This window comes from Pungitius pungitius, chromosome 11 (assembly GCF_949316345.1).
Source record: "Pungitius pungitius chromosome 11, fPunPun2.1, whole genome shotgun sequence".
Lineage (NCBI taxonomy): Eukaryota > Metazoa > Chordata > Actinopteri > Perciformes > Gasterosteidae > Pungitius > Pungitius pungitius.
Window position 1 is genome coordinate 18,010,616 of NC_084910.1, and position 23,676 is coordinate 18,034,291.

The 23,676-nt window shown below is 50.7% G+C and overlaps 1 protein-coding gene across 1 annotated transcript in view; it reads right to left on the reverse strand.

Annotated features, from left to right (window-relative positions):
• Nucleotides 1–725: 725 nt before the first annotated feature.
• The window catches only part of LOC119197943 (raftlin), a 24,420-nt gene continuing 1,469 nt past the window's right edge, over nucleotides 726–23,676 (reverse strand). Inside the window, exons 2-6 of the mRNA XM_062565552.1 lie at nucleotides 18,968–19,381; nucleotides 12,993–13,111; nucleotides 6,434–6,537; nucleotides 2,946–3,021; nucleotides 726–2,460 (exon numbers count right to left, since the gene is read on the reverse strand). Of these exons, the coding sequence (XP_062421536.1) occupies nucleotides 1,858–2,460; nucleotides 2,946–3,021; nucleotides 6,434–6,537; nucleotides 12,993–13,111; nucleotides 18,968–19,381 (1,316 nt within the window). The 3' untranslated portion in view covers nucleotides 726–1,857. The remainder of the gene's footprint in view (nucleotides 2,461–2,945; nucleotides 3,022–6,433; nucleotides 6,538–12,992; nucleotides 13,112–18,967; nucleotides 19,382–23,676) is intronic.

Below are 23,676 nucleotides of genomic sequence, written 5' to 3' on the forward strand. Positions count from 1 at the left end.
TCACATGACCAAAGAATCGCCCCTTTTCTCAGCAGACAGAGGACATTTAGTCTGTGTGAAGCGGGTCAGCAGGTGGTATCAACCCGAAAGCTAATCTCTGAATAGGTAGGCGTTCTGACATGTAGTATGATGAAACCTTTGAGCATGACATCAGCAGGGGGGGGGGGGGGGGTTGCTCCCAACACCCCAATAAGTGACCTGCATTATAAATGCATTATCCCTGACAGATACCCCGCTGGCAAAACCCATTAGAGAGCTAACGAGAGTGCGCGTCGCCACCTCCCACCCTCCCTTTCACCCCCCCCCCCCCCAACCCCCGTTTTTCTAAAATGGAAAGCCACAAGATGCCACAACGACGCGCATTACGACTCGGTTATTGTCAGAATTGGTGTCGTGGGGGAAGAGGTGCTTAAAGCGCTGGAGGTAAAATAACGATGGGGAATCTCAACGGGGGGGGGGGGGGTGCCGTTACTTTTAAATGAGCCTATTCATTTCTTTTAATAGAATCCCTTATCCTCTGCGGTAGCTCTCGTCCCTTCTCTGTCTATGCCCCCCCCCCCCCCCCCCCCCCGGATTCCTGCCGCCTCAATCTCCCAGGGTTCGTTCGGTCCCGGGAAAAAAACGGCTCGGCTCGGCCTTCGAACCACGCGAGAGCTCGCTAGGTGCATCTGAATAGGAGTTCTGCCCCCCCCCCGAGCCCACCCCCCCCCCCCCCCCCCCCCTCTCCATCCCTCCCCAAACGTTGAGCTGACTTTTCACATCCTTATCTGACTGGGCTCTGAGTATGAAGCCTTGCGTATGCAAGGTGAGCTCAGCGCACGCCACCAAGAGGGCGATTATCGGCTCCCTTTGAAGCTTAGAGCTCGGCGTAAACAATTATCTCTTCACCCTCCTTTTGGATTGCCTGTCGCAACAAACGCCCTTTCCCATCACCTCTACCAGCGCGCGCTCCTCCGACTACACCCCCCCCCCCCCCCCCCCCCCCCTCCCCCGCATCACGACTGACTGATGCACGCGGCGGAAGGGACGGGGGAAAAATGGCCATCACGGTGACTTTTACCCGATAAAAGGCCTGTTCACGCCACAAAGGGGGGGCCCAGTGTAATTTGGAACGCAGGGACAGTTCAAAAGGCGAGTTGGTAAAAAGAAATACACGATAAAAACATTTGGACTTACCGAGGGTCTGATTGCTGCCCTCTCACATTTTGTACGCACGCCTTTTTGTTTGATTATCAATCGCTAACCGTCAGTTAGCAAGCTGCTTATCTGCTGGAACAATACGTTCATTAGACTTTCGAATGGACTCCTCGCAACGATCTTTTTTTTTTTTTTTTTTTTCGACGTAGGAGGCGGGTAAAAAGTGTTAGCGGCGCAACGACCTGAGCTAAGCTACCGTAGCTTCCTCCATCTTAGACCAACAAACCCAACCAGTTCCGCGCAATCCGATGAAAGGAAACACATTCTGCCGCTTTAAATGCGTGTGTGACCAAGACTTTGAGCTGTTTCACATCCAGTCAAAAAGGCGCCCAATCTGATCATGGCGTCATTCTGGATTTTTAACCCCCCCCCCCCCCCCCTGCCCCCCCTTCGCCGCGGTACTCCAGTGTTTCCACATTGAAGATGTGTCTTCGATATATACATTCAGCATGTTGATCTCTGCAGTCACGTGACGCATCTGTTGCAGGGGGAATCGAGATCGAGGGTCAGCGGGTTTGGGGATCGAGGGCCCTTTAATTTGGGATCAGGGTTTGGGGGTTTACCCCAACGACTGAGGGGCAGTTCTCGCGACGGGGGGGGAATTTGAGAGGTAGGGTGAAAAAAAAAAAAAAAAAAAAGCTTGAGTGGGACGACCTGGGGCTACTCTTCCTCCTCTTGGCTTTGGGCGGTCGGTGCGGCCCGCGAAGCCGCCGGCGGCGGGATCTCCTTGGCGATCACCTCCTCGCCCGGTGGCCCTTCTGCACCGCGGTGGCTCACGACCTCTTCTCCCTCCTCCTCCTCCTCCTGGTCCGTCCCCACCCCGTTTTCCATCGCGGCCTCTGCCACGCCCCCCCCGTCTCCGTCCTCTTTGGCCTCGCTGGGCGTCTCCGCGGCCGCCCCCTGGACCTCTTCGGCTCCTGAAGGATCGCCGCTCCCCTTTGTTCCCGCTTCTTCCGCCGCGCCGCTTCCTGCTCCTTTGTCCTCCGTCTCTGCTCCCCCGTCTTTCTTTTCGATGCTTATTTCGATCGTTCCATCTTCCTCAGACCCCGGCCGCCTTCCTCTGGATGTCTCTCGGTCGGCGGCGTTGGGCGTCTCGTCCTTGCTTTTCTCTTCCTCTCGCTCAGCCTTCTCTCTGCGGTCAGTCGCCTTGGGATCCTCTGCTTCACTGTCGGCTTTGGCTTTCTTCTTCTTCTTCTTCTTGTTCTTTGCCGTGTCTTTGACGCAGTTCTTGTTGGACTTGCCGCGGGGCTTGAAGATCAATTTCTGAAACATTTAAAGTTTTACACAAGTCAGAGGAAAGCCGCCGTAACTACGCTTTTGGTGCACAAAGCAGCGCGCACACACTTAATTAAGAATGAATCACAGAGACTCTAATTCTGCACTGGGATAACGGTGTAACTCCAATGAGGCTCATTGACGCCGAGAAGGAAATTGAGGCCACTTTGAGGGGGACGGATAGGTGGCCTCCAGGTCTGCAGTCTGACCAGACAAAGAGCCAAAAGTTTTAATGCAATACGTTGTCAATTTCAACACGCTGCAGGGATACAGAGAACCGAGATGAACTGCAAACAAATCTTAATTAAAGAGCCATCGCTCCTCCCAAACAGGACGAGTGGCCCGTCGACGAGGCCTCAAGGGGGGGTCACCTCGCTCTTCGCTGTTGGGGGTTCGGCTTCTCGGAAACAGAAACGCGAGGTCACAAGGTTTGGCCTGGGTGAGCGTGGAGCCGCGAACGTGAGGAGGCTTACCTTGGATTCCCTCTTCTTCCGGCCCAAGACGGGCCTCTGCAGGAAAACAATCTGTTTGGTCGACAGACTTCCGTCACTAAAAGAGGGAAAAAAAAAGAGGAAACAGCTGTTGATTGAAAGCTAATTTCTTTTAGAAAAGAGGTAAAGGCTTGTGGCCCCCGACCTCTGCGCCATCTGCCGTCATCGGCCGTCGCCATTTCTCCTCCCCTCGTGTCTCGGTCTCACGGGGGGGGGGGAAACCGACATTTTAGGGCAAGCGCGTTATTAAAGTCGGCCTTCGGCGTCTCCGGTGGGGGATGGGGATGGGGGGGGGGGGGGGGGGGGGGGGCACACGTCGCTCCTCTTGTCCGATGATCCTCTGGCCGTGAAACGAGTCACATTCCACGCGTCTCAAGAAGGATCCTCTGAACACGAGACAGATTCAATCGGGGCAGGAACACGCAGATTCCTTTCAGAGTGGGCTCGTCACCTCCCTCCCTCCCTCCCTCCCCCTCTCCCTCCCTCCCTCCCTCCCTCCCTGCTTTCTTTTACCACTCTGTATTTATCTCTCGTTTTTTGACAGTTTTATTGTTTGTTTTTTGGCATCATTCCTTTCACCTCACGCCGTTATTGGACACGGGCTTAAGAAGCAGATATGTCTGTCCCGCGCCGCTATCTGACTGCAAGTTCAATAGCGCGGAGGTTGGGTGCCGTCTACAGTTAAGCTGCCAGCTCAAAGCTCGCACGAGAGGAGAGATGGCAAGTTTACGATCGCTGCAGAACCCTAAAAGCGCCCCACAAATCACCCCTTCCCAACACGAAATGGACTCGAGGCTCCTCCAGCAGAGGGCTTGCTATCTAAAACCACCAGGAAGCCCACCACAACTGCTTTCCCCCCCCCCCCCCCCCATAACCTTCTTCTTCTTATCCCTTAAGCTATTTTCTAGGCTGTCGAGAATGCTGGACGGCTTCCTGGCGAATCAAAGGCCGAGGACTGACCCGGCAGTTCCCGGCAAAAGCCCCAAAAGGTCCATTAAAGCCAGAGAGGAATGGATGGCTCCGAAAATTACAGGCCTTTAGCGAAACCGTCCTTCGGCTGTCAGTCGTTGGCCATTAGGACTTGAAGCCATATAGAACTGCAATGACCTGCGTCCATTTCTGGGTGAATGTACCCGATGGCCCGGCTTCCTCTTTAGGGGAAAAAAAAAAAAAAAACGTCTACTGACCGCCTCTGCTGACAAATAACATGGTGCACCGGAAAAAAAAATATACACACAGATTTCCATTTAAAAATATCTATGATGATCACCATTAAGTCTCCAGCATATTTAAATACCTGCTGTAATGAACTCATTTGTCTGCACCTATCGCTCCCTCGTTGTTTGTTCTCTTGTTCCACAGTTAATGTCGAGAAATTCCCATTCACTGTAGTTAATGGCTCCATAACGTAATTACCATCTACATTATTGAATGCGGGCCAACAAGAACGCGTGCTCCGAGACAGCTACACGGATTAATTGTTGTGTGGAGAAGCCGCTGAGCACCAGTAGCATTAATTTCAGACGCGGCTGAGATCGCTTGACACTTATCCGACCCCCCCCCCCCCCCCCCCCTCCAGATGAAGTGCAGTCTGGAAACCCTCAGACTGCACAGAGCGTGCCTTTGCAAATTTGCCGTTTTATATAAAAAATGGAATCAACAGCGCAAAAAACAAGTGTAATGAGGATTGCTAATCTGAAATAGATCATCAACCACTGTGTCGTCGCGCCAAAATGTTTTCAAGGCAGCGAGAGGAACGAGCTCCTTCTTGTACTTGTATCTAGGCCGGCTCTGATTAATTAGCCATGTTGTGCTGTTGTGCTGTGGCATTTTGATAGAGAGGAGAGGAGGGAGAGGGGGGGGGGGGGGCAAAAACGGATGAAAATAGAGGGGTATTAATCAGCTCTGCTGTGAAAGAGCAGCTAACATGACGAGCGCGAGTTGAGGGCAGAGCGAGCCATCGGGCCTGCGTAACGACGGAGTCAAAGAATAGTTTTGCACTTTTTTTAAAGCCCATCTTGAAAAAAAAAGGATGCTTTCGCGCCTGAATCCTCATTCAAATTATTAGTTTCTGTGGTCGTTCCTCTTCCCCAGCCATCTTTCTCGGGTCTCAGGTGGAGGATCCTTCAAAATTAAATCAATTTCTTTCCTTTTCCCGGCGTTGTTTTCCTCTCTGCAGGAGGAGGGGGGGGGAGTGTCCGAGGGGGCGCCGAACCAGCTGAGCTTTAGCGGCCATTTTCTTACGCATCAAGGACTGCGCGTGTTGTCTTCAATCGCTTGTGCACTGAAATTGCGTTTTTGCTGTACTTTGTGTCCATTACGAAAAATCGGGAGCCATTACAGTGACGCATTTTCTTAAACATCACCGGCGGGAAGCGGTTCCTGACGACCGGGACCGGGGGGGGGGGACTCACAGTCCGCTTTCACTGAACAACATCGTCAGCATCATCTCGTGTCTGGGATCTAAAAAAAAAAAAAAAAAAGGCCCAGGAGGCGGCGGCCCATGAGCGGATGTGCTCTCGAACAGGAGCTCTGAGCGATGGAGTCAGCAGCGAGACGCTCCACCGACATTCTGCTTCTCGGCAATGAAGCAACAGCGCGAATTGGGAGAGGATTTAGGTCGTTTCCTTCTAAAGCCGTCTCATTTCTTAGAACAACAGCTACAACAGAGAAGGTGTGCGTGCGACAGCTTTTTTTTCTTTTTTTTTTTTTTTCACACGGTGGCGCCCCTGATGCAAATTCATGATTGTCGCACGATACACTTTCCCTCAGCTTCAACGTTTCTTAAGAAGAAACTTGCAGACAAAACAAAATATGGCACCAGTGACATTGTCCATTTTTATTCAAAGAACCCCCCCCCCCCTAGAATTCAAAGTTGTGAATTCACACTATGGCAGTAGTGCCTATAACACTAGCCATCACTGATAAAAAGTTACTGCGTTGAACTCTTCAGAAATCTCCAAAATGTCTGTTTTTCAAAAAAAAAAAAAAGTCTTGCTTCAACCTCAACCTTGATGTACTTTTGGAAATAATGGGCTTTTTTGAATGATTTAGAGGCATTTCTATGACATAATAAAGTAAATTCACTACTTCAGTAAAAAACCTTGAGGTAGTTTTATTCAGATGTCTCACTGCATTCTATTTGTTTTCCATTCAAGCACTTTTTTTTTTTTTTTTTTATTCTCCAAGTTTTTTAATTTATTCATTATTTTATAATCCCATGTACGTGTTCCTCTTTTAATTGTTCCTCATAAAGTAATCTTCTACATTATAAAATGCAAAGCAGATGTGCACATAAGCGTTCACCCCAGACAATACATAATCAGCGGGGGGGGGGGGGGGGGGCAGCCTGATTGGCCTTAAAAACACGATGAGTCAGCACTTGTTCCGAGTAGCGTTAGTAAAGTGACACAGAGGCTCGTGGTGGCTGCTGGTTTTTCAGTCCTCGGGGGTCGGACGAGGGTCGTTACCTGTTGGTCTTGATCACGGGAGTCGGCAGCACACAGGTGAGCCTCCATCCGTACGTGGCCAGCGACTGCAGCAGGGGGACGTAATCGGCCTTCACCTGCAGACCCTGCGGAGAGAGAAAAAAACGACGCGCGGTCAGCAACAAGCCGCCTCGGAGCCCCTCGAAGACGCGCGCGTTGGCCTCCAACCGCGTCTTCCTCTCTCGCTTAACAGCGTGTGCAGCCCTTTCAGCTTGTTTTCCCGGAGCAATGCACACAGCAAAGGAGGACAACAACAACAACAAAAACCCAGAACTGCTTGCACAAACTCCCATGGTTGCCGTGAGTCAACATGGCAACCATCTCTATTCATGACGAGCGTTTGTCAGCACAGGGAGTCCTCGAGCAAATAGACTGCTCGAGCTGCTTACTTTGTGGTAAACATCCAAACTCCTGTTTGCGCTATTAGAATAATCAACAGAAATGAGCCGCCGTCTCGATGGCGGATTTAAGCCAAGAACGAACAAAACACAAACATCTCTATGATTGTTTAGACTTAAGAGAGAATGAGCTTGTTAGTGATTCAACCTGAAATGCACACAGATTACTACGTGTTGCCTGCTTTCAGAACACACACACACGCACACACACACACACACATGCACACACACGCACAGAGCCTGGCCGGAGAGGAAGCGCTGCGTGTGGTTTGCAACCTGCCCCGAAAATGCAAAACCGCAGCGCGTGTCGGTTGAGATTGAACGAAACCGACAACAAACTTGTACGCATTTGCACGCACACACGTGCACACACACACACACACACACACACGCACACACACAGAGAACTGGATGGATGGATCCATATTCTCTAAATGGGTGCCTAAAGTTATGGACTGTTCAAAATTCAAATAAATAATTTAAACATGCTCAGTATTCGGGCCGTTTCCCTTTTTATCCCGACATATGGATCGTAGAGACCTCTCCGGATGTGCAGCCTGGGCACCGACACGGGTCAGCAAGTCCCGGCCCATTCATAGTACCACAGCACAGCACTCGAGAACGCATCACACCTCCAGCTGCTACGTCAGCCTTCCCACTGTGAAAATCCTTCTTTCAAAATGATCATCAGCATCGGAACCACAAGGAGGCTACAGTGGGAAAACTCTTCCTTTTTGGCACCACGCGTAATAATAATAATGATGATGATGATAATAAGATAAAATGAATGCGGTGACACATTAAGAACTTCGAGGGGTTGAAACACAAAAGCAAAGAGACACCGGCGATGCCTTTAATTTCCTCTCCTCGCTCTCTTTTTGTTAGAAAAGCTTTTAACGTGTCCGACCGGGTTGCTGCCTGTCAATCGGGTCGGCTTCTCTGGCCTCACCAATTATTTACGTAACGTCTTAACAGACTCCTCCGTGCTCCGCCGAACCCACGGCACAACGTTCAACGCATTTTACTGTGTTTTAGTGAAAGAGTACGTCCCTCCATCCGGATATATCTGTCACCCCCCCCCCCCCCCCCCCACGGAGCCGTTGCTACAGCTAATTTAAATTGAGTCCAAGTTAAACACGTTTGTTTGACTCTCAGCGTCCCAGCCGACGGCCTTTGGACGCGCACCTAAAGCGCCCTGCGTCCAACCTGCGTCCAACCTGCATCCAACCTTCCCCCTGATGTCGTGCAGATGCATCATCCAGGGTTTTCGGGAACTTGGACGTAAGACAAAGGTTTGTTTTCCAGCCCAGAGGCAAAAGGGAGGGGGAGGGAGGGGATCTGCAGGTCAACTGGAGGCCAAACTAATAACACCAGTGTGTTGTGTTGTCTTTTCTTTCAAACGCCGTCCCACCGACTCGGGGCAGACGTAACATGACCACGAGCCCCGAGTGTAGCTGTGGCTCCCAGTGATGAAGAGCGCAGGTTCACGCTTCCCGATTGGCCCGAAGAACATTTGGACATTTCAAACATCCCTCATCAGGTGACCTTTCGGGTTTGTCCCATACTACGGTTTCCCTTCTTTGTGCTTGAAATGGCATCTAAATGACAACTAAATGAACGACTCCACAGTTGGTCCAAACTGTCAACTTTCTGTGAGGGATTAGTCCACCGTCGAGTCAAGACCAAACTATGCAGCACGATAGTGAGTCAGTGCCCCCCCCCCCCCCCTCCCCTCCCCTTCTGCTCTCAGGGGAAGCTTTTATTGTGTACTTTTGCAGGGGGGGAAGGAAAATATTAGTATCCGATGTTTGAAACTGATGTCTGAAATCTGTGTTCTGAGACATGCTTTAAAGCAACGGCCTTAATTATTGCATTTAATAAAGAGAGAGAGAGGGGGGGGGGTTATTATTCTTATTCTTATTGAAGCTTAAGCAGTGTTCTACTTCTGTAACGGGTGGAACCACTGGATGCACAGACAGGTTAGGGTACCAACCTCCACGTTTAGATTCAACTTAAGGCCCCATACAGTTATTTAAATGAGAATGTGTCTTTCGTGCACTCAAGATTAGGCTTTTGCACAGTATGAGATGATCAAATTTTAAATGTAGATTTTATCTTAAAATCAACATGCGTCTTTTAATGTAGTGTCATATTTGCCTCCGAAGTGCATTGCAGTAGAACTTCAGTTACTTGTCACCACTTCTCTTCTTTCAAGTTGTTCCTTATTACATCTCATAATACATGACCACACTTCCTGTGAACCAAAGCCGCCTCCTGCTGCAGACTACGACGATGGAGACTCTCCAAGTAGAGAATAAACTCCAAAGTCCAAAGCCCAGTACCCTCCGACTCACTCAATTAAAATGTAATAAGACTCATCTGCAGCCTGTGTTCTTTGCTTTGAACCTGGAGAAAGACACTTTTTTTAACCTGACTTTAAACAAATCGGACTCACAAAGCACACACACACACACACGCGCTGTGTTTGTGTGTGTGTGTAAATATCTGTGTCTTCGCGTTGTGCCTCAAGTATTATTTCTTCAAAAGCATCCTCCCAGTCACGCCGATTGTGTGAGGTGGGGCTCTAATCCCATTTCTTCCGTTTCCTGAGAGTGTGTGAAGCGCCGCTCGTTAAGCCGCCGATGCAAGTGAATTCTGGGAACGAGTGACAACAATGTCGGCGCCCGTTAAGCTCCTCTCGCTTGCTTTGACTTTGCACCGCCGTCTATTCTATTCGACATCCACCCATATTAACTTTAAGGGTGTCTTTTTGAAGGGGTAGAAACACACACACAGAGTCACTTTAAACTCTCTTTGCAGTTTTTTTTTTGGGGGGGTGGGGGGGTTGTCTTTTGGGTTCCGAAGTTGTTGAGATCAAGGACGAGGAAGCCCGCCAACGCCGTCGCACTGCAGCGCTTGAACCGACAGCGCGGCACGCAGCGCTTCTCGTCAAGTCGACCTTTTGATCCCCTTTGCATCCCAACTTTGTTAGAAAAACCGCTATTTCAGCTGCACCAAAGCTATGAAACGACTGCAATTCTTTAATCTTCTAGCGACACCAATAATACCCGTAAACCACTGAGCAATCTGTCTAGCGATCTGCTACCTGTTGCATGCATAAAGCGCCACTTTTTTTTTTACGATGAACATAGTTCATTTAGTAGAACCGAGCCGCATCTCTGCTGCCCCTAATTAGTGTAATAAACACCGATGAACCAGTTTTATTCCCCTGGAAAGGAGCATTGGGGTTTGGGATTAAAAATGACCAAGAAGACAGACCCTCCGATACCCCTCCCCTCCCCTGAGATTTGTGTCGCCCCCCCCCCCCCCCCCCCCCCCCCTGAAAGTGGAGGAGAATTAACTCGTGTCTGTTTGTGCTGCAGAGATTGAGTGCGTTGATGATTCCGAGATGTTGCTTTGCGAGGCCCTTTCGCAGAATAGCTGGTGGTGTCGTACATGCAAACATTGATTTTTTTAACTTCCCTCTTGGGGGAACCTCACCGGGGCTGCGTGTCAGAATGAGAATTTACTAGTTGCAGGGAGCACTACACAACCCGTACAAAACTTGAGTTATTTTATTGTAGGCGACATTTTGTTATTTAGAAAATGTGCATTGAGCAAAAACATGAGCCTGAAGAGGATCTCTGGAGAGACGAAGCATCACTGGAAATAAAAGGGTGAGAACCTACAGAGAGGCGACTGTCCCAGAAGGTTTGATTAATTTATACGATGTTACGGGGTAAAATGTTCCAACCGGAGATGAGATGTGCTTTTAAGATTAGATGCAAATATGCTACGTCTCATGAATATTTCCCTTAGGTGACGCCGTAAAGTATATTTCTAAACTTTTACTACGATCCTCTGGGTTTTAAAATACTGCTCGTAGAGTTGAAGGGGGGGGGGGGGGGGGGGGCGAAGGCGCCTTGAACGCCTGCACCAGGGAGCTATTGAAGGACGGAACGGGACACCAGCCGACCCCTGGTGGACGTCAGTCGAGGAAAGAAACAAAAAAAAAGACCCGACGCGTGTTTTCGTCGAACTGCTCGAGGTCCGAAGGAGGCCTCGGCCCAGGTGCTTCCCGTGAAAACGCTGCGTCTCCAGGTGTGTTCAGGACGCCTGTCACAAATCCGTGTCTTTGCGTGCACGACGGCGCTGTGAGAAAATGTCTTACTGAGGACGTCTGTCCCCTTTTCCATGTATGCATTCTGTTGTTTTTAGTGCTGTTTTTTTGAAGTTCGTCAAAATCGTTTTCGGTTTTTTTCTTCCTCAGTTCCTCTCTGATTTGATCCTTTGTCTGCGGGTTTTTGTATTTCACACGTTTCCTCGTCTTTTCATCCTCGCACTCGACAAAAACGTGATTTTGACGCCTTGTTCCAGCACAACGGATTCAAACTGAATCAAACTGTAATGAACAACGGTTTCACATGAGGTGTCCGTACTCCTGATTACTACCTGCAGGATGAAGGCTTTTTTCTAATGGTGTATGTGTTTTAGTGTCATTGTCGGGACTACTGTTATACTCATTGTGACTAATTGTAAGTCTCTGGGCAGTAAAGCTTCAAGATATATGACATATTTACTTTATACTCTTTTTTTTTTTTTTTTTTTCCTCATTCAAATTCTCTGAAGAGTTGTTCTTTTTACAAATGGGAAAACTAGAACCAACTTTCTTTGTTTTTTTCCGTCAGAGTCCTTGAGACGACAATGTGAATGATTGCTTTCCTAGAGGGAGTCGGCTTCCTCTTCTTCCCCGAGACACATTTCAGACTTCTGGATAAATAAAACTGTTAAGCTCTTAAGTGTGAGGGGGGCGGAGTGGGGGGGGGGGGGAGACGAGATGACATATATAAAGAAGAGAGGGTGGGGGGGGGGGGGGGGGGGAAATAAACAAAACCTCCGCAATCAATATTCCGCCTTATTTTTCATCGTAATCATCCCCGGCACTGAAACAATAATGAGCCCGTGAGGATACTTTGCATATCAACATCAGGCGGTGATCACAGTGAATGGGGGCTGATCGCCCCCCCCCCCCCCCCCCCCCTTTGTGAAGGAGTGTGCTGTCAATCTGTGGTGGCGTGCCGCCGATTGCTCGGGTGAGGCGTCTTTGATAAAGCCCCGGTGGGAGGCGCTGATTGGATCTCCTGGAGCACACTGGCTGATGGTTGGGGTTTCTGAGGAAGCTTTGAGATCCATCAGGCCGTAAACTGTGTTGCCATTCGTCTCAGAGGAGGAGAGGCCTTTTCCTCTTCTTCCTCTTCTTCTTCTTCTTCTTCTTTTTATTGGCACACGAGGCCATCAGCGCCGGGCCGGACGATCCCGGGGCCTCGTTGTTACGGGACAAAAGTCTCCTTTTCACACTTGGACAGCCACGGGGGCCACGGGAAAAAAAAGGCGAAGGAAAAAAAATAGTCTAAATTCAATTACGGCGATAGCATCGGCAAACACGTGGAACCACACACACACACACACACACACACGAGCGGTTGAATGGCGGTGAAATGTCTGCAAACCCTTCAACTCTCGACAGAAATCCATTTCCAACTGGGAACTTGTGCTGATGCGAGACGGTTATCTTCCGGGCCGATAAGAGCTTGTTTGCTCCTGATAAGACAAGCGACCACTACACATGTCCCATAAATTGAGATTTTACAGATTTGCCTTTCGGAGTTGTTACATTGGGGGGGGGGGGGGGGGACTGGAAGGGCGCGATAACTTAGTGACAACTGATTACGATACGCGGGGGCGGGGTCCAGATGCTACAAGGGGGATTTGCGCTCTAAACGGGCCTCAAATAAACGGTGGAATAAGACGGCACCCACGTGAATACTTTACACGTGAAATGCTCCTCGCCGAGTACGTAGAGCGCCATGGCGTGAGCTGCAACGTGAGAAGGCTTTTTGGGGAAAAATATAATATATAACCTGCTAACCTCCGGTCATTCACCACTGACTTCCCCCCTCCCCTCCCATCCTGCATTAAACATTTGAAGTAAATCGTGTGGTGTATCATCGGCCAACAGGTCGTTTCGAGTGTGTAAATCCTTGCACAATAATCACAAGTAGCCTTAAAATCTTTCATTTCGTCCGACCCGAAATTGAGAAGGATAAAAAAAAAAAAAAACGCGGCGAGTCCGTCCAACTCACGTTAATGACGGTCCACTGCTCCACTACGATGGCGTCGTACGCCGGGGTCGCCGCGTTGGGCTCAACCTCGCACGCCTCCTGGAAGATGAAGACGCTTTCGACTGACTTGGGCAGCAAATCTGCAGAGAAGAAGAAGAAGGAGAAGAAGAAGAAGAAAATGAATTGAGGCGTGAAGAGAGCATTTCCTGGATGGAGCGTGTGTCCGTCTCGTCTCCGCGGGGGCCCGGAGGACATGGAGAGCTATCACCGGGCCACATTCACACAGAACACCCTTTACTGCACAGCCTAAGGGGGGGGGGGGTGAGCCCATTTGTACGAGAACGTGGACTCATACAATATGCAAAAAAAGAGAGGAGCAGGTATTTCCCCTTCTGGGATGTTTTAAAAAGGCAGAGCAGGCTTTCAGGGACCCGAAGCCTTGCTGGGTTTTTTTTTTGGGGCTCGACAGCTTAAACAAAGACTAATTGCAGCGAATGAATCAAGGTGAATGCGGCAGCTGATTCGGAGGATCAGATCAAAGGAGAAAAAAAAAGAAAGAAGAAGAAGGCCGGACCGGTTTTAGCGATGGCAAAATGTATCCACTGATTGAATGAAGTCAGCCCGTGGGGCATTAGAGCACAAATCCTTTCGCTGAGCCTGAATAATTCACCTTCAGAAAGACTTGAATTAAGCGAGCCGCATAAAGACATCGGCGCCTTCGGGCCACCAGCGAGATTGTGACCGAATAGATTTTCCTGAGCTTCTCTCTCCGGTTGGAAGCTAACAATCACAGGATTGGCACCCCGAGACGGGGAGGGGCGGGGGGGGGGGCGCTGCCCGAGAGCCGGGGCCCCTCCCCGCCTAACGTGCAGGGACACACACACACACACGCGGACACAATACCATGGTCCAGTGTCCCCGGGTTGGCCTGAGTGCTTTCTCATTACTCCCACACCATTTACACATTAATGCAGTTTGCAGGGGCCCGGGCACCAACACCAGACACTCCACATTTCATTACCGGGCCCTAATGGCAGGGGCGGGGGGGGGTGGGGGGGGGTGGTTGAGAGGCTGCTGCAGGACAGGGAGGAAGGAGAAGGAGGGACCACGACCAGACCGAAGGGATGGGGACGGAGGGATGACAGGCTCTTTTATTACCCCACCCCCCCCCCCCCCCACCCACCCCGCCCCCTCCCTCCTCCCTGTAAATCTATTTAGGACCCGCGCACGCTCAATTGAAGACATCGCTCAGACGTCCACTTTCTCAGATAGAGACGCTGTGGCCGTTCAGCTTGTCCCGCGACGAGGGAGACTTGGGTCTCTCTATGCGGATGGAGGCATGTGCAGAGGAGGAGGAGGAGGAGGAGGGGGGGGGGGAACGAGGAGGAGTGGATATGAGAAGGAGTCAGTCAGTCAGTCAGCCAGCTGGGGGGCGCAGAGTCCGTCTGGGGAACGCTGCGCGCGAACAAACACCATCTCGCTCCGATTGACTGAGAGCCGAGCCGAGCGCCCGCGGGGGGGCCAACTGAGGATGGGTTGTTTACACTTGCAAAAGATTTTTTTTTTTAAAAATACAAAAAACCAGCGCGTGTGCGTCCTCTCACACGCACTCGAGGGGCGGGGGGGGGGGGGGGGTGCAAACGCTGTCGCGTTAGAGAGCGGCGGCGCTGGGACCGAGGGACACACAGCAGCCCGAAAGCAGCGCCCAAAGGGACGGGGGGTGGGGGGGGTGGGGGAGGCGGGACTTATTGGTTCCTCATATTGGTGAACACACGCAGCAGAGCAGAGTTCACAGGAAGTCGCTCCCCAACAACTGTTTTCACAATCTGTCCGTTTTCTCAAAGAATTACTTTCTATGCCGTGTTCAAATGTTTATCTACTGCCGAGGGGGGGGGTGGGGGGGGGGAATTCTCTCCCGTGTCCTTGAATGCCCACAAAAAGCCAGGTGGCCCCCGAGGCCGGCGCTAAGGCGTGTGACATGTGCTCCAGTTCAAGTGCAGCTGCCCAAGGTCACGTCTGACATGACGTGATTTAAACACGCGTGTGCCAGGCGCCGCCTCGGAGGGCTGCAGACACGCTGCTGACGGCTTATCTATATTTCAAACAGAAAAAGGGACCATGGTGCCCTGTGTATGTGTGGGGGGGGGGGGGGGGGGAGGGGGGTTGGATGGGGCTCCATCCTGCGGAGCCAAAGGTTTAGCAGCTGGCAGACTGGCACCTGTGTGTCACCAGGCAGACTTGGCTGGGAAAGAGAGAGAGAGAGAGAGCAGAGAGCCACTCAGGGGGCGACAACAACAAAAGCCGTATGTGTAACACAGGCGTTTACTTTCCCTGCGTGTGTGTGTGTGTGTGTGCGTGTGTGTGCTTTTCCAGCGGCCTGACGTCTAAACCGCATCGTGTAAGGTGACAAAGTTCCGACCAGAACGACGTTTAGGCGTAAAGTGACTTCTTCCGTGATAGACGTTTTTTTTTAATTATTTTAACCACACCAGAATCTCGTTTTCTCCACCTAACCGATTTGCTTCCTGTGCTGTGCGTGAGAAAAAAAGGGCCCGCGCGTCTAAACGGGCGCCTGAAATGACTGAAACCCGCTCCGTGACGTCATGCTTCGGATCACAGGCCCACCGGCCGTGTGTGCGTGCGTGCGTGTGTGTGTGTGTGTGTTGTTGTTGTTGGTGTGTTGCTGATACGCACTGATTCCTGCGGTTCGTTTGGCTTTTTTCGCTCCAGCTTTAACCCCCCCCCGGGTGCACCGTGCGCCCAAAACACACCGACCGACCGACCGGCTGGGTCCGAGTTCTAGTTCATGAGCACAGAGCAGCTGAGGACACACACACACACACACACACACACTTCCCGTGCACGTGCACACACAGATGCACAAACAATGCAGTTCGAATTCCACCTCCGGGTCAACTTTTGCGTCAGAGTCAAGTTTTGCATTTACCGTTATCTGAATTTATTTTGTATTTATATTCTCCGTTTGGCTCTTGCTCCCGGCGGGTCTCTCTCGTGGTATTTGCGGATGCATGGGGGGGAGGGGGGAGGGGGGAGGGGGGGGGCTCGCTGCCCACGTGTGTTTGCAGGCAGTGCCCCAGTTTGTGTGCATCTTTAATACGTGTCTTATGACATTTGCGGATCCAATATTGCTGTAATATCCCAGCCCCCGAGGATCGCGGGGGGGGGCCGAGGTCTCCACTCACTGCGCACGATCCTGTCACAGCAGACAGGACTCGCACCCTCTGAGCGATCCACACACACACACACACACACACACACACACACACGTGAAACAAAGCCACCAAAATGCTTTCTTATCCAGCCTCACCATGGAAACGCATCTTTAGAAGGAGCAGGGGGGGGGGGGCGGCGCATTTATTTTTTTGATTTTTTTTATTTTTTTTTTGGTAAAGAATCAGAGACCGACTGCAGGAACATGTGCAGCGAATCACATGCTGGAACCAAAAAGGCAGGTCATCTGTGAGCTCGGGGTCAACGACGACAACAACAACAAACTCTCTTGTGTTTTCAGAGGAGCATCATTTGTCTTTGTAAAAAGTTACTGTGGGGAACTTTTAACTGGTAATGAGCGGTGTGAGTTCAACACAGAAGCCTCTAAGCGACCCACATGAGTAACACGGCGCCCAGCAGCCAGGGCCACTCCCAGGCCTGAAAAACTACTCTAGGATTGGAAGGTTTCCCAAATAAAACCTCTGAATTAAGCTACTTTTGCCTCCAACTCAGCGACAGAAAAAGTAAAAGCGTGGGATTTATATATCTATAATTTATATATCTATATAGAAGCAGCAAACAAAGTCACACTTTGTATCACTGCTGATATTTAGAAATATTTGATATTGTCAATTCAGTCACTTTGTCCTTTCTCCCCCCCCACACCCTCCATGATTAAAGTATGCAGCTCATTGCGTGCTTTCAAGTTGACTATAAATCATGTTACTCTTTAAAATTTAGGCATCAGAAGCACAGAGCTGCGTGGGTCATTTATTTCAATCAGTTAATGAGTAATGGCCTTTGCGTTACAGTAATGTATTCGTGTTAATTTATGGTCTACTTTTAATGGTTTACGTTGACATCCAGTAAAACAGTGTCTGCAATGAAAGATATACGTGTTATATTTTGGTGGAGGGGTCGAATGAGAAATCTGCTGCACTTCTAAAAAAAAATGGTCAAATTTGACTCGGCAGTTGAGGCTCTGGTTTAGCATTCTCAGCCATCCTAGCGTAGCACGTTAGCATGTTCCAACCGGGGCTCAGCTGCAGCTCTCGGGAATGTCGCGATTTTTGCAGATTAATATGCCCTCTTCATCTGATACTGGGACAAGATCAAAGGGGGGGGGGGGGGAATACCGCGGAAATGACAATTCCTCTCGAGTTTTAAAGAATGTCATGGCTATCCATGCAGCGGATGTGGAGAAATCAGAAGAAAAAAAACACTGCAAAATGTCAACCTCGGGGGTTGTGTGTGCGAGGATGAACAAAGTGATTAAGAGTCACCAGTAATATCTGCACCAGACTTAATGAAAACCACCGCCATCCACGGTATAAATCAGTCCAGCTCTGCACACACCAATAGTGTAAAATCAATATTAGTCCAACAGGATAAGAGCGGGAAAAAAAGGCCCCGGGAAGGTCGGCCTTTGAAAAAAAAAAAACACACAATTGCCCTCATTAGGCTGCGTGTGTGCCGGTCCGTGTCCTCGCCAACACGCGCGTCCTTGAAGGATTTTTTTTGGGGGGGGGGGGGGTCGAGGCGGTCTTGCACGTCCGGTTGTGGAGGACGGCGTTGGGGGGGGGGGGACCGACCCCTGCACCCGGAGCCCAAAGCAGCGGCGCGGCTGTTTCGTGTAATTAAGCCGCTACACAACAAGCGGGGAGGCGCTTTGATGTCGCGCCGCGCAGCTGCTCTCGGGGGGGTGGGGGGGGGGGGGCACCAGGAAACCCCTCACCTCGGCGAAGGGAAAAATGTGCTTTCGAAATCCTGCTCGGGTAGTTTCACTGTTCAAGAGATGCGTGTCTTATCGTGGCAACATGCAAAAATATCTTAGAGGTCCCTAATAAGCAGAAAAAGAAGGGGAAAAAAATGGAATCATAATAACACACTTCATTACTCCATTCGCGGGACATGAAATATGCATGGAGGCGCTCGTTTGTTATCAGGTTAATTATCTATGTTTCAGAGTTGCTGAGGCGTTCACTTTTCCAGATTAATGAATTATGGCTCTTATTTACTCCGGCTGGCTGATTTCTCCAGTGACGCCGCCGAGCCCGCCGGGCGCCTGGTGGAAGAGGAAAACCCAAACAGGAAATAGTTTGAAAAAGAGGATGCTGGCGAGTGCCATCTTGCACTGGCGAATACGGACCCCCGTCCCCCCTGTTGCTCGTTAGAAACCCCTCTGAGAGGGAGAGAGCAAAGAACGCGTCGCAGAACCGAGAAAGACTTTCTGAAGTTACACACGTGTGTATTGTAGTGTTTATTTACCATGTGGATGATTAAGATATGAAAGATTGTATTTTTATGGATTAAAAAAAGATCTCATGATTAGTGGTTTTTAATGATGTATTATAAGCTGCTTAGAAGGTCATTATTCCAATACCTATCCAACAACCGGACTTGTTCATGTTTCTCACCAACACTACATTTTACGTCATAATTTACAAATTTGAAAAACACTCAAAATGTCCTCTGAGCCTGAAGGCGTCATCGCGAAAACTGATGGAATCATTTGTTCTTACGTCATCTTAAATTAAAAGAGGATCAGAATTATGTGAATAAAAAAGCCTGCGTGCCGACGTCCTGATCACATATCAGACTGAATATGAGCCCATAACCATCTCTCTGATCGGCTGTGGGACTCGCACCTCTCGTTTTTTTTTAGTTTTTTTTTTTGAGGTGTGACCCTGAAGGCGTCGCGCGCGAGGAGACGAACGTAAATGCAAACGTTCCCCACGGGACATTTCATCTGAAGCGTTTCTCACCGCTGCCGTTGCCCAGGTGGAAGTACCCGTCGACCAGCGAGGCGCCGCTGTTGAAGTGCTGGGTCATGTGATCCAGCCAGTTCGCCTCCACTCCTTTGACCCCCTCGTCGCAGTTCTGGACCCGCAGCGGCACCTTGACGGTGTAGTACTTCATCTGCCCCTCTCGCAGCGGCGGGTGGTGGTTGTACAACGCCAGCAGCTCCGCGCCTGCGGAGACAAACAAGACGCCTTGAGCTCCTCGTGGGTCGTGACCCCAAGACAGGTGTGTTCTACCGTCGGCGCGATCATTAAAACCGCTGCCGCTCGCTGGCCACAATCCAAAGTGCAATTTTTTTTGGCACCGACCCCCCCGAAGAGGCCGATATAAGGAAATGACCCCGATGAGCGGGTTGGCTTCGGGTTTGAAATGTACAACTAACAACCATCATCAGTAATTAGTCACGGACCATTGCTTCAATCCACCGGAGACTTTGTTATTTTTTTGCAAAACGTGGCTAACCACGCGAAATACCCAACGGGGGGGGGGGGGGGGGGGGGGGGAGGGAGCCATGGCGGCGTGAGGACAGCGAGGAGGCTTCTTGGCTCAGAGAGGGAAGGGAAGGATCGGCCCCTGTGTGTCCGTGCCAGTCAACAGAAAATAACAACTTGTGCTTGTTCTGTTCAGAAATGTGTCACTGCGAGAGAGATAACGCACTGTGGGCAGTTTGGAATCGGACACCAAAAGGGGCGCCGACGAAGCCTCGCGTTCTTTAGCTAAAGGAGTTTTTTTTGTATCATTTGAAGGGGATTTAAGCCGCATCCAGAATCCAAATTTGTACAAAACCTCAGCGTCACTATTATATTATGTGCAAAAGCAATCATCCATCCGGAAGGAGCACAATATGACACAGGATTCCGTCTGTGTGGCCCCCAGGCTGGACTCATCGATACCTTTTTCAAGGCTTTTCAAGACGAATGTGAAGCCAATCAAAAGCCATTTGATCACGCTGCTGCAGCAAGTCGTCGCCATTTTCCTTTTAATGTTTTCCAGATGTGATTTTACCTTGAATTGTGCATTAAAAGCTCTCCGGCCTCGCTGTTGTTTACAAGAAGCAGACACATGAACACATATATTTATATACGATCCTCGGGAGGTTGGAGCGGTCTTGGAAATATGCACATAGTTCGTATGTCGCTGCTCATCATACTAAATCAATGTGGAAGGACTTTTATTTGTTGTGATGCGGGGGGGGAGTGAAATATTGGCTATTTGGGGGAAAACACAATTGGTGAGATGAGAGCGCGTTTCGGGCTCAATTCAAATCGAGTTTGGTCACATTTCCCCCCCCCCCCCCCCACCCCCTTTCTTTTGGATGCAAATGTCCGACTGTCAAATCACAAGTGAACCAGATGGATGAGCAGAATGTGCGGAACTGCCACCCACACACACACACACACACACACACACCTACACACACACACGCGCGCACTGACACACACTTTGACATGGGGCGGCGGGGGAGGGGGGGGGGGGGGGAGTCATGGCTCAGACACCCAGGAAGTATGAATCATTTATAACCGTTTCTTTGTCTGGCGCGTCTGACTGCTGTGACAGCTGGGCCACCAAATTCCCTAAATCTCGCCATTTGTCACTCTTGAGAAAAGTCGAATCGCGGCGGAACGTCGACCTCCTCCCCCCCCCCCCTCCCCCCCCACACTCTCTATTCCCTCCCCTTTGTTACAACGGGGACAATATGGCAGATGAAATCTTGAGCCACGAGTGGAGTTTCCCTCCCGCGGATCCTTTCTGTTTTTTCTCTTATTTTTCTGTGATCGGGTTTGTGATCGGGTTCGTGATCGGGTTCGTGATCGGGTTTGTGATCGGGCAGGACAGCAACGTTGGAGCCACATTGGGGACAGAGAGGAGTCCTTTGCTGCTGCGAGGGACGGTTCATTTACATCAGCTGGACACAAGACAACAGCCGGCAGCATGCGGCTCGGGACCATGATCCTCCAGCGTCATTAGATAGTTCTCCATTCATTATGTTCCATTTCGCTCTAAAGAAGCTATGATTATGTCACCCGGGGGGGGGGGGGGGGCAGCGATTCAGATGGAAGGCTTAGGCAGCTAATTTAGTAAACCGGATGTGCTCATTGAAGGACTCTTTGGGTCTGTAAACATCTTCTCTGCTGTGGCGTCAGATGAATCTGAATCATTTCTCATTCTCTCAGTTAAATCTCTGTCTGTCCTGTTTTTTTTTAAGGGACTATTCTACACAAATCACCATTCACCTTCAGCTAGAATCTCCAGAATCAGACAATGTTTCTATTTTCTAATCCGCAAATGCGATGCAAATGCCAAAGTGGCTCGAGTTCAACCTGCATCGAAATTTGCTGCAATGTATTTAATGTCTATATTAATTATTTGCTATTTTGGCATTAATTCATCAAGCAAAACGGTGGCTGAGAATTCCTAAAATTGCATTTTTTTTTTGCTCACAGGTGGTGTGATTGACAGAGAGCCGTGACTCAAACCCAGTGACCCTCAAGTCGCAGCCACATCTCTTCATTCCCGTGGACGGGGGCAGATACTTCACTGTGAGGGACGGCACGAGGTTACGCCGCTTTGATCTTTACAAACTCCATTTAGCGACCGACATAAATCTCTAAAACCAGCCTGTTGCGCCCCCCCTCGTCTCCTTGTGCTTCCTCGGGCCTCTAGATGACAAAAACGTCTCCGTATGGCACACGTCTGTACGGACGAGAGGAGGAGACCCCGAGATTTGCGATGCAGCATCCCGGTGCTTTTTGGCCGATCAATAACTTTATTACTGTTTTTATAGAATCGTTTGTGTGCTGCAGAGCAGTAAAATGTTACCCAATGCCCCCTACGACGGGGGTATTTAGAGCGACAGTGGCTTCATCTTCAAAGATTATGACTCAAAGAGTCCTTTGTGCCTCAATGAGCGAATTAATGACATCGAGCGCTGGGCCTTTTCAGAAAAAAGGGTCCGTGCAGCTGAGGCCCGACTCGATCAAAGGCTTATCGGAAAAAGCGGCGGTGACAAGGTGGGCGGGCGGTGACCCTGAAAGCTTTCCTGGCCTGACATTTAGTCGTTTTAACGTGCGGTGGTGGTGGGGGGGGGGGGGGGGGGGGGGGGGGGGTAGAGCCGGACACTGATCCCATCACAGCGGAGATAACAGCGAGCAGCACGAAAAAGACTCCCTGAGCCTCGGGATTAAAGACCATCGATGCGTCTTTTCATTGCATGCCGCTTTTAAGCCCGTATCGTGACAAGAAGAATGTAATGAACGCATCAGAGGAACGGGGGGGGGGGGGGGGGATGTCAATTAAACACGTACTCCACTTAAATGGTGATGGATCGTGTAAACGGTGATGGATCGTGAGAACTTCTCATGCCAGCTCTAGACAAACCGCTGATTTGCATTGTGGCTCGTGTTTTTTGGAAGGAGGAGAGGATCTTGTTGTGATTTTGCGTTGGGCAGAGATAAGACTGAAGAAGAGATAAAACACTGTGAAATTGAAATGTTCCCTCAGTGAAAAAAAAAACAAACCCAGGTGGCATTTAATTCCCTACAAAAGGTTCTTTAACTCGTGAAAATCAGTTGCATGTGAAAGCCGACGCAGGGTTGTCTTATCCGGACATGAGTGTACAGCTGTCTCTACCGTGTGTCCCCCCCCCCCCCGTGTGTGTGTGTCCTTAAATCACGATCCAGGGTTGCTTCTCCAAACTTACCCCCGGAGCTTCCGGTCTCGGGGACGGAGGCGCGCGGAGGGAGGAAGGCGGGGGGGGGACGGGGGGGACGGGGAGATCATCTTTGAGCCACAGACTCAGCCAACACTTCCACGTTCACCTCGAGATTCCCGAGGATTAGCGAGGACAAGCCGAGACTCTCGGGCCTCCTCGGGCAGGCTGGGGCTTTAAGCAGAGAGAGGGACATGGGAGCCTGGCACCCTCCGCTGTGCCAGGGGCACACTGGCTGCTAAGGCAGGGATTGGGGGAGGGAGGGGGGGGGGGCGGAGTGAGAGCTGAGGGAGGTAGAGGACGAGGCAGTGGGGGGATTATCTCACTGCAAAACGCGCTGTGGGGAGGCCCAGATGGACCAGTGGGCTGTGCGCTGCTGTGATGCCAATTTTGTTCCGCCGCGCTCACACACACACGCACACACACACACGCGCACGCACACACGCACGCGGACTAAAAAGCGCAAAAGTGTGCGCATTAATTATGCAACACCCCGGGTCCGCGGCGCTTTAAACCGTAATCGCTTTTAACACACGAGTACACCGTATTTACACAAACACACCGGCGTTAACACTCCCGGCCGGGATGCGTGTCCAATGCGCGCTTCGCACGACACAAAAATAGGGTTCGGCGAGAGGGGGGGGGGACAGTGGCGGGTATCTCCATCTGTCCACGACAGTAGTCGTGTCCCAGTGTCGTTGTCGTGGTCGTTTTTTTATCGGCGTCCCCACAGAAGAAGAGTGGGCCTGCTGTGAACAACTCAGGCGTCCTGGAAAGACGCCCGAAAGGCGGGGGGGGGGGGGGGGGCCGTGAAAGGCGCGTTTTCCCGGGCGCTGAATTTCACGCACCTCGGCTCCATCGGCTAAGCGCGAGCGTGGCTCTGTATGCGCCGCACGCCACGAGACGATTTCCCCCTTTGTGCAGCGGAAAGAGAGAGAGATAGAGAGAGGAGGGAGAGAGGGA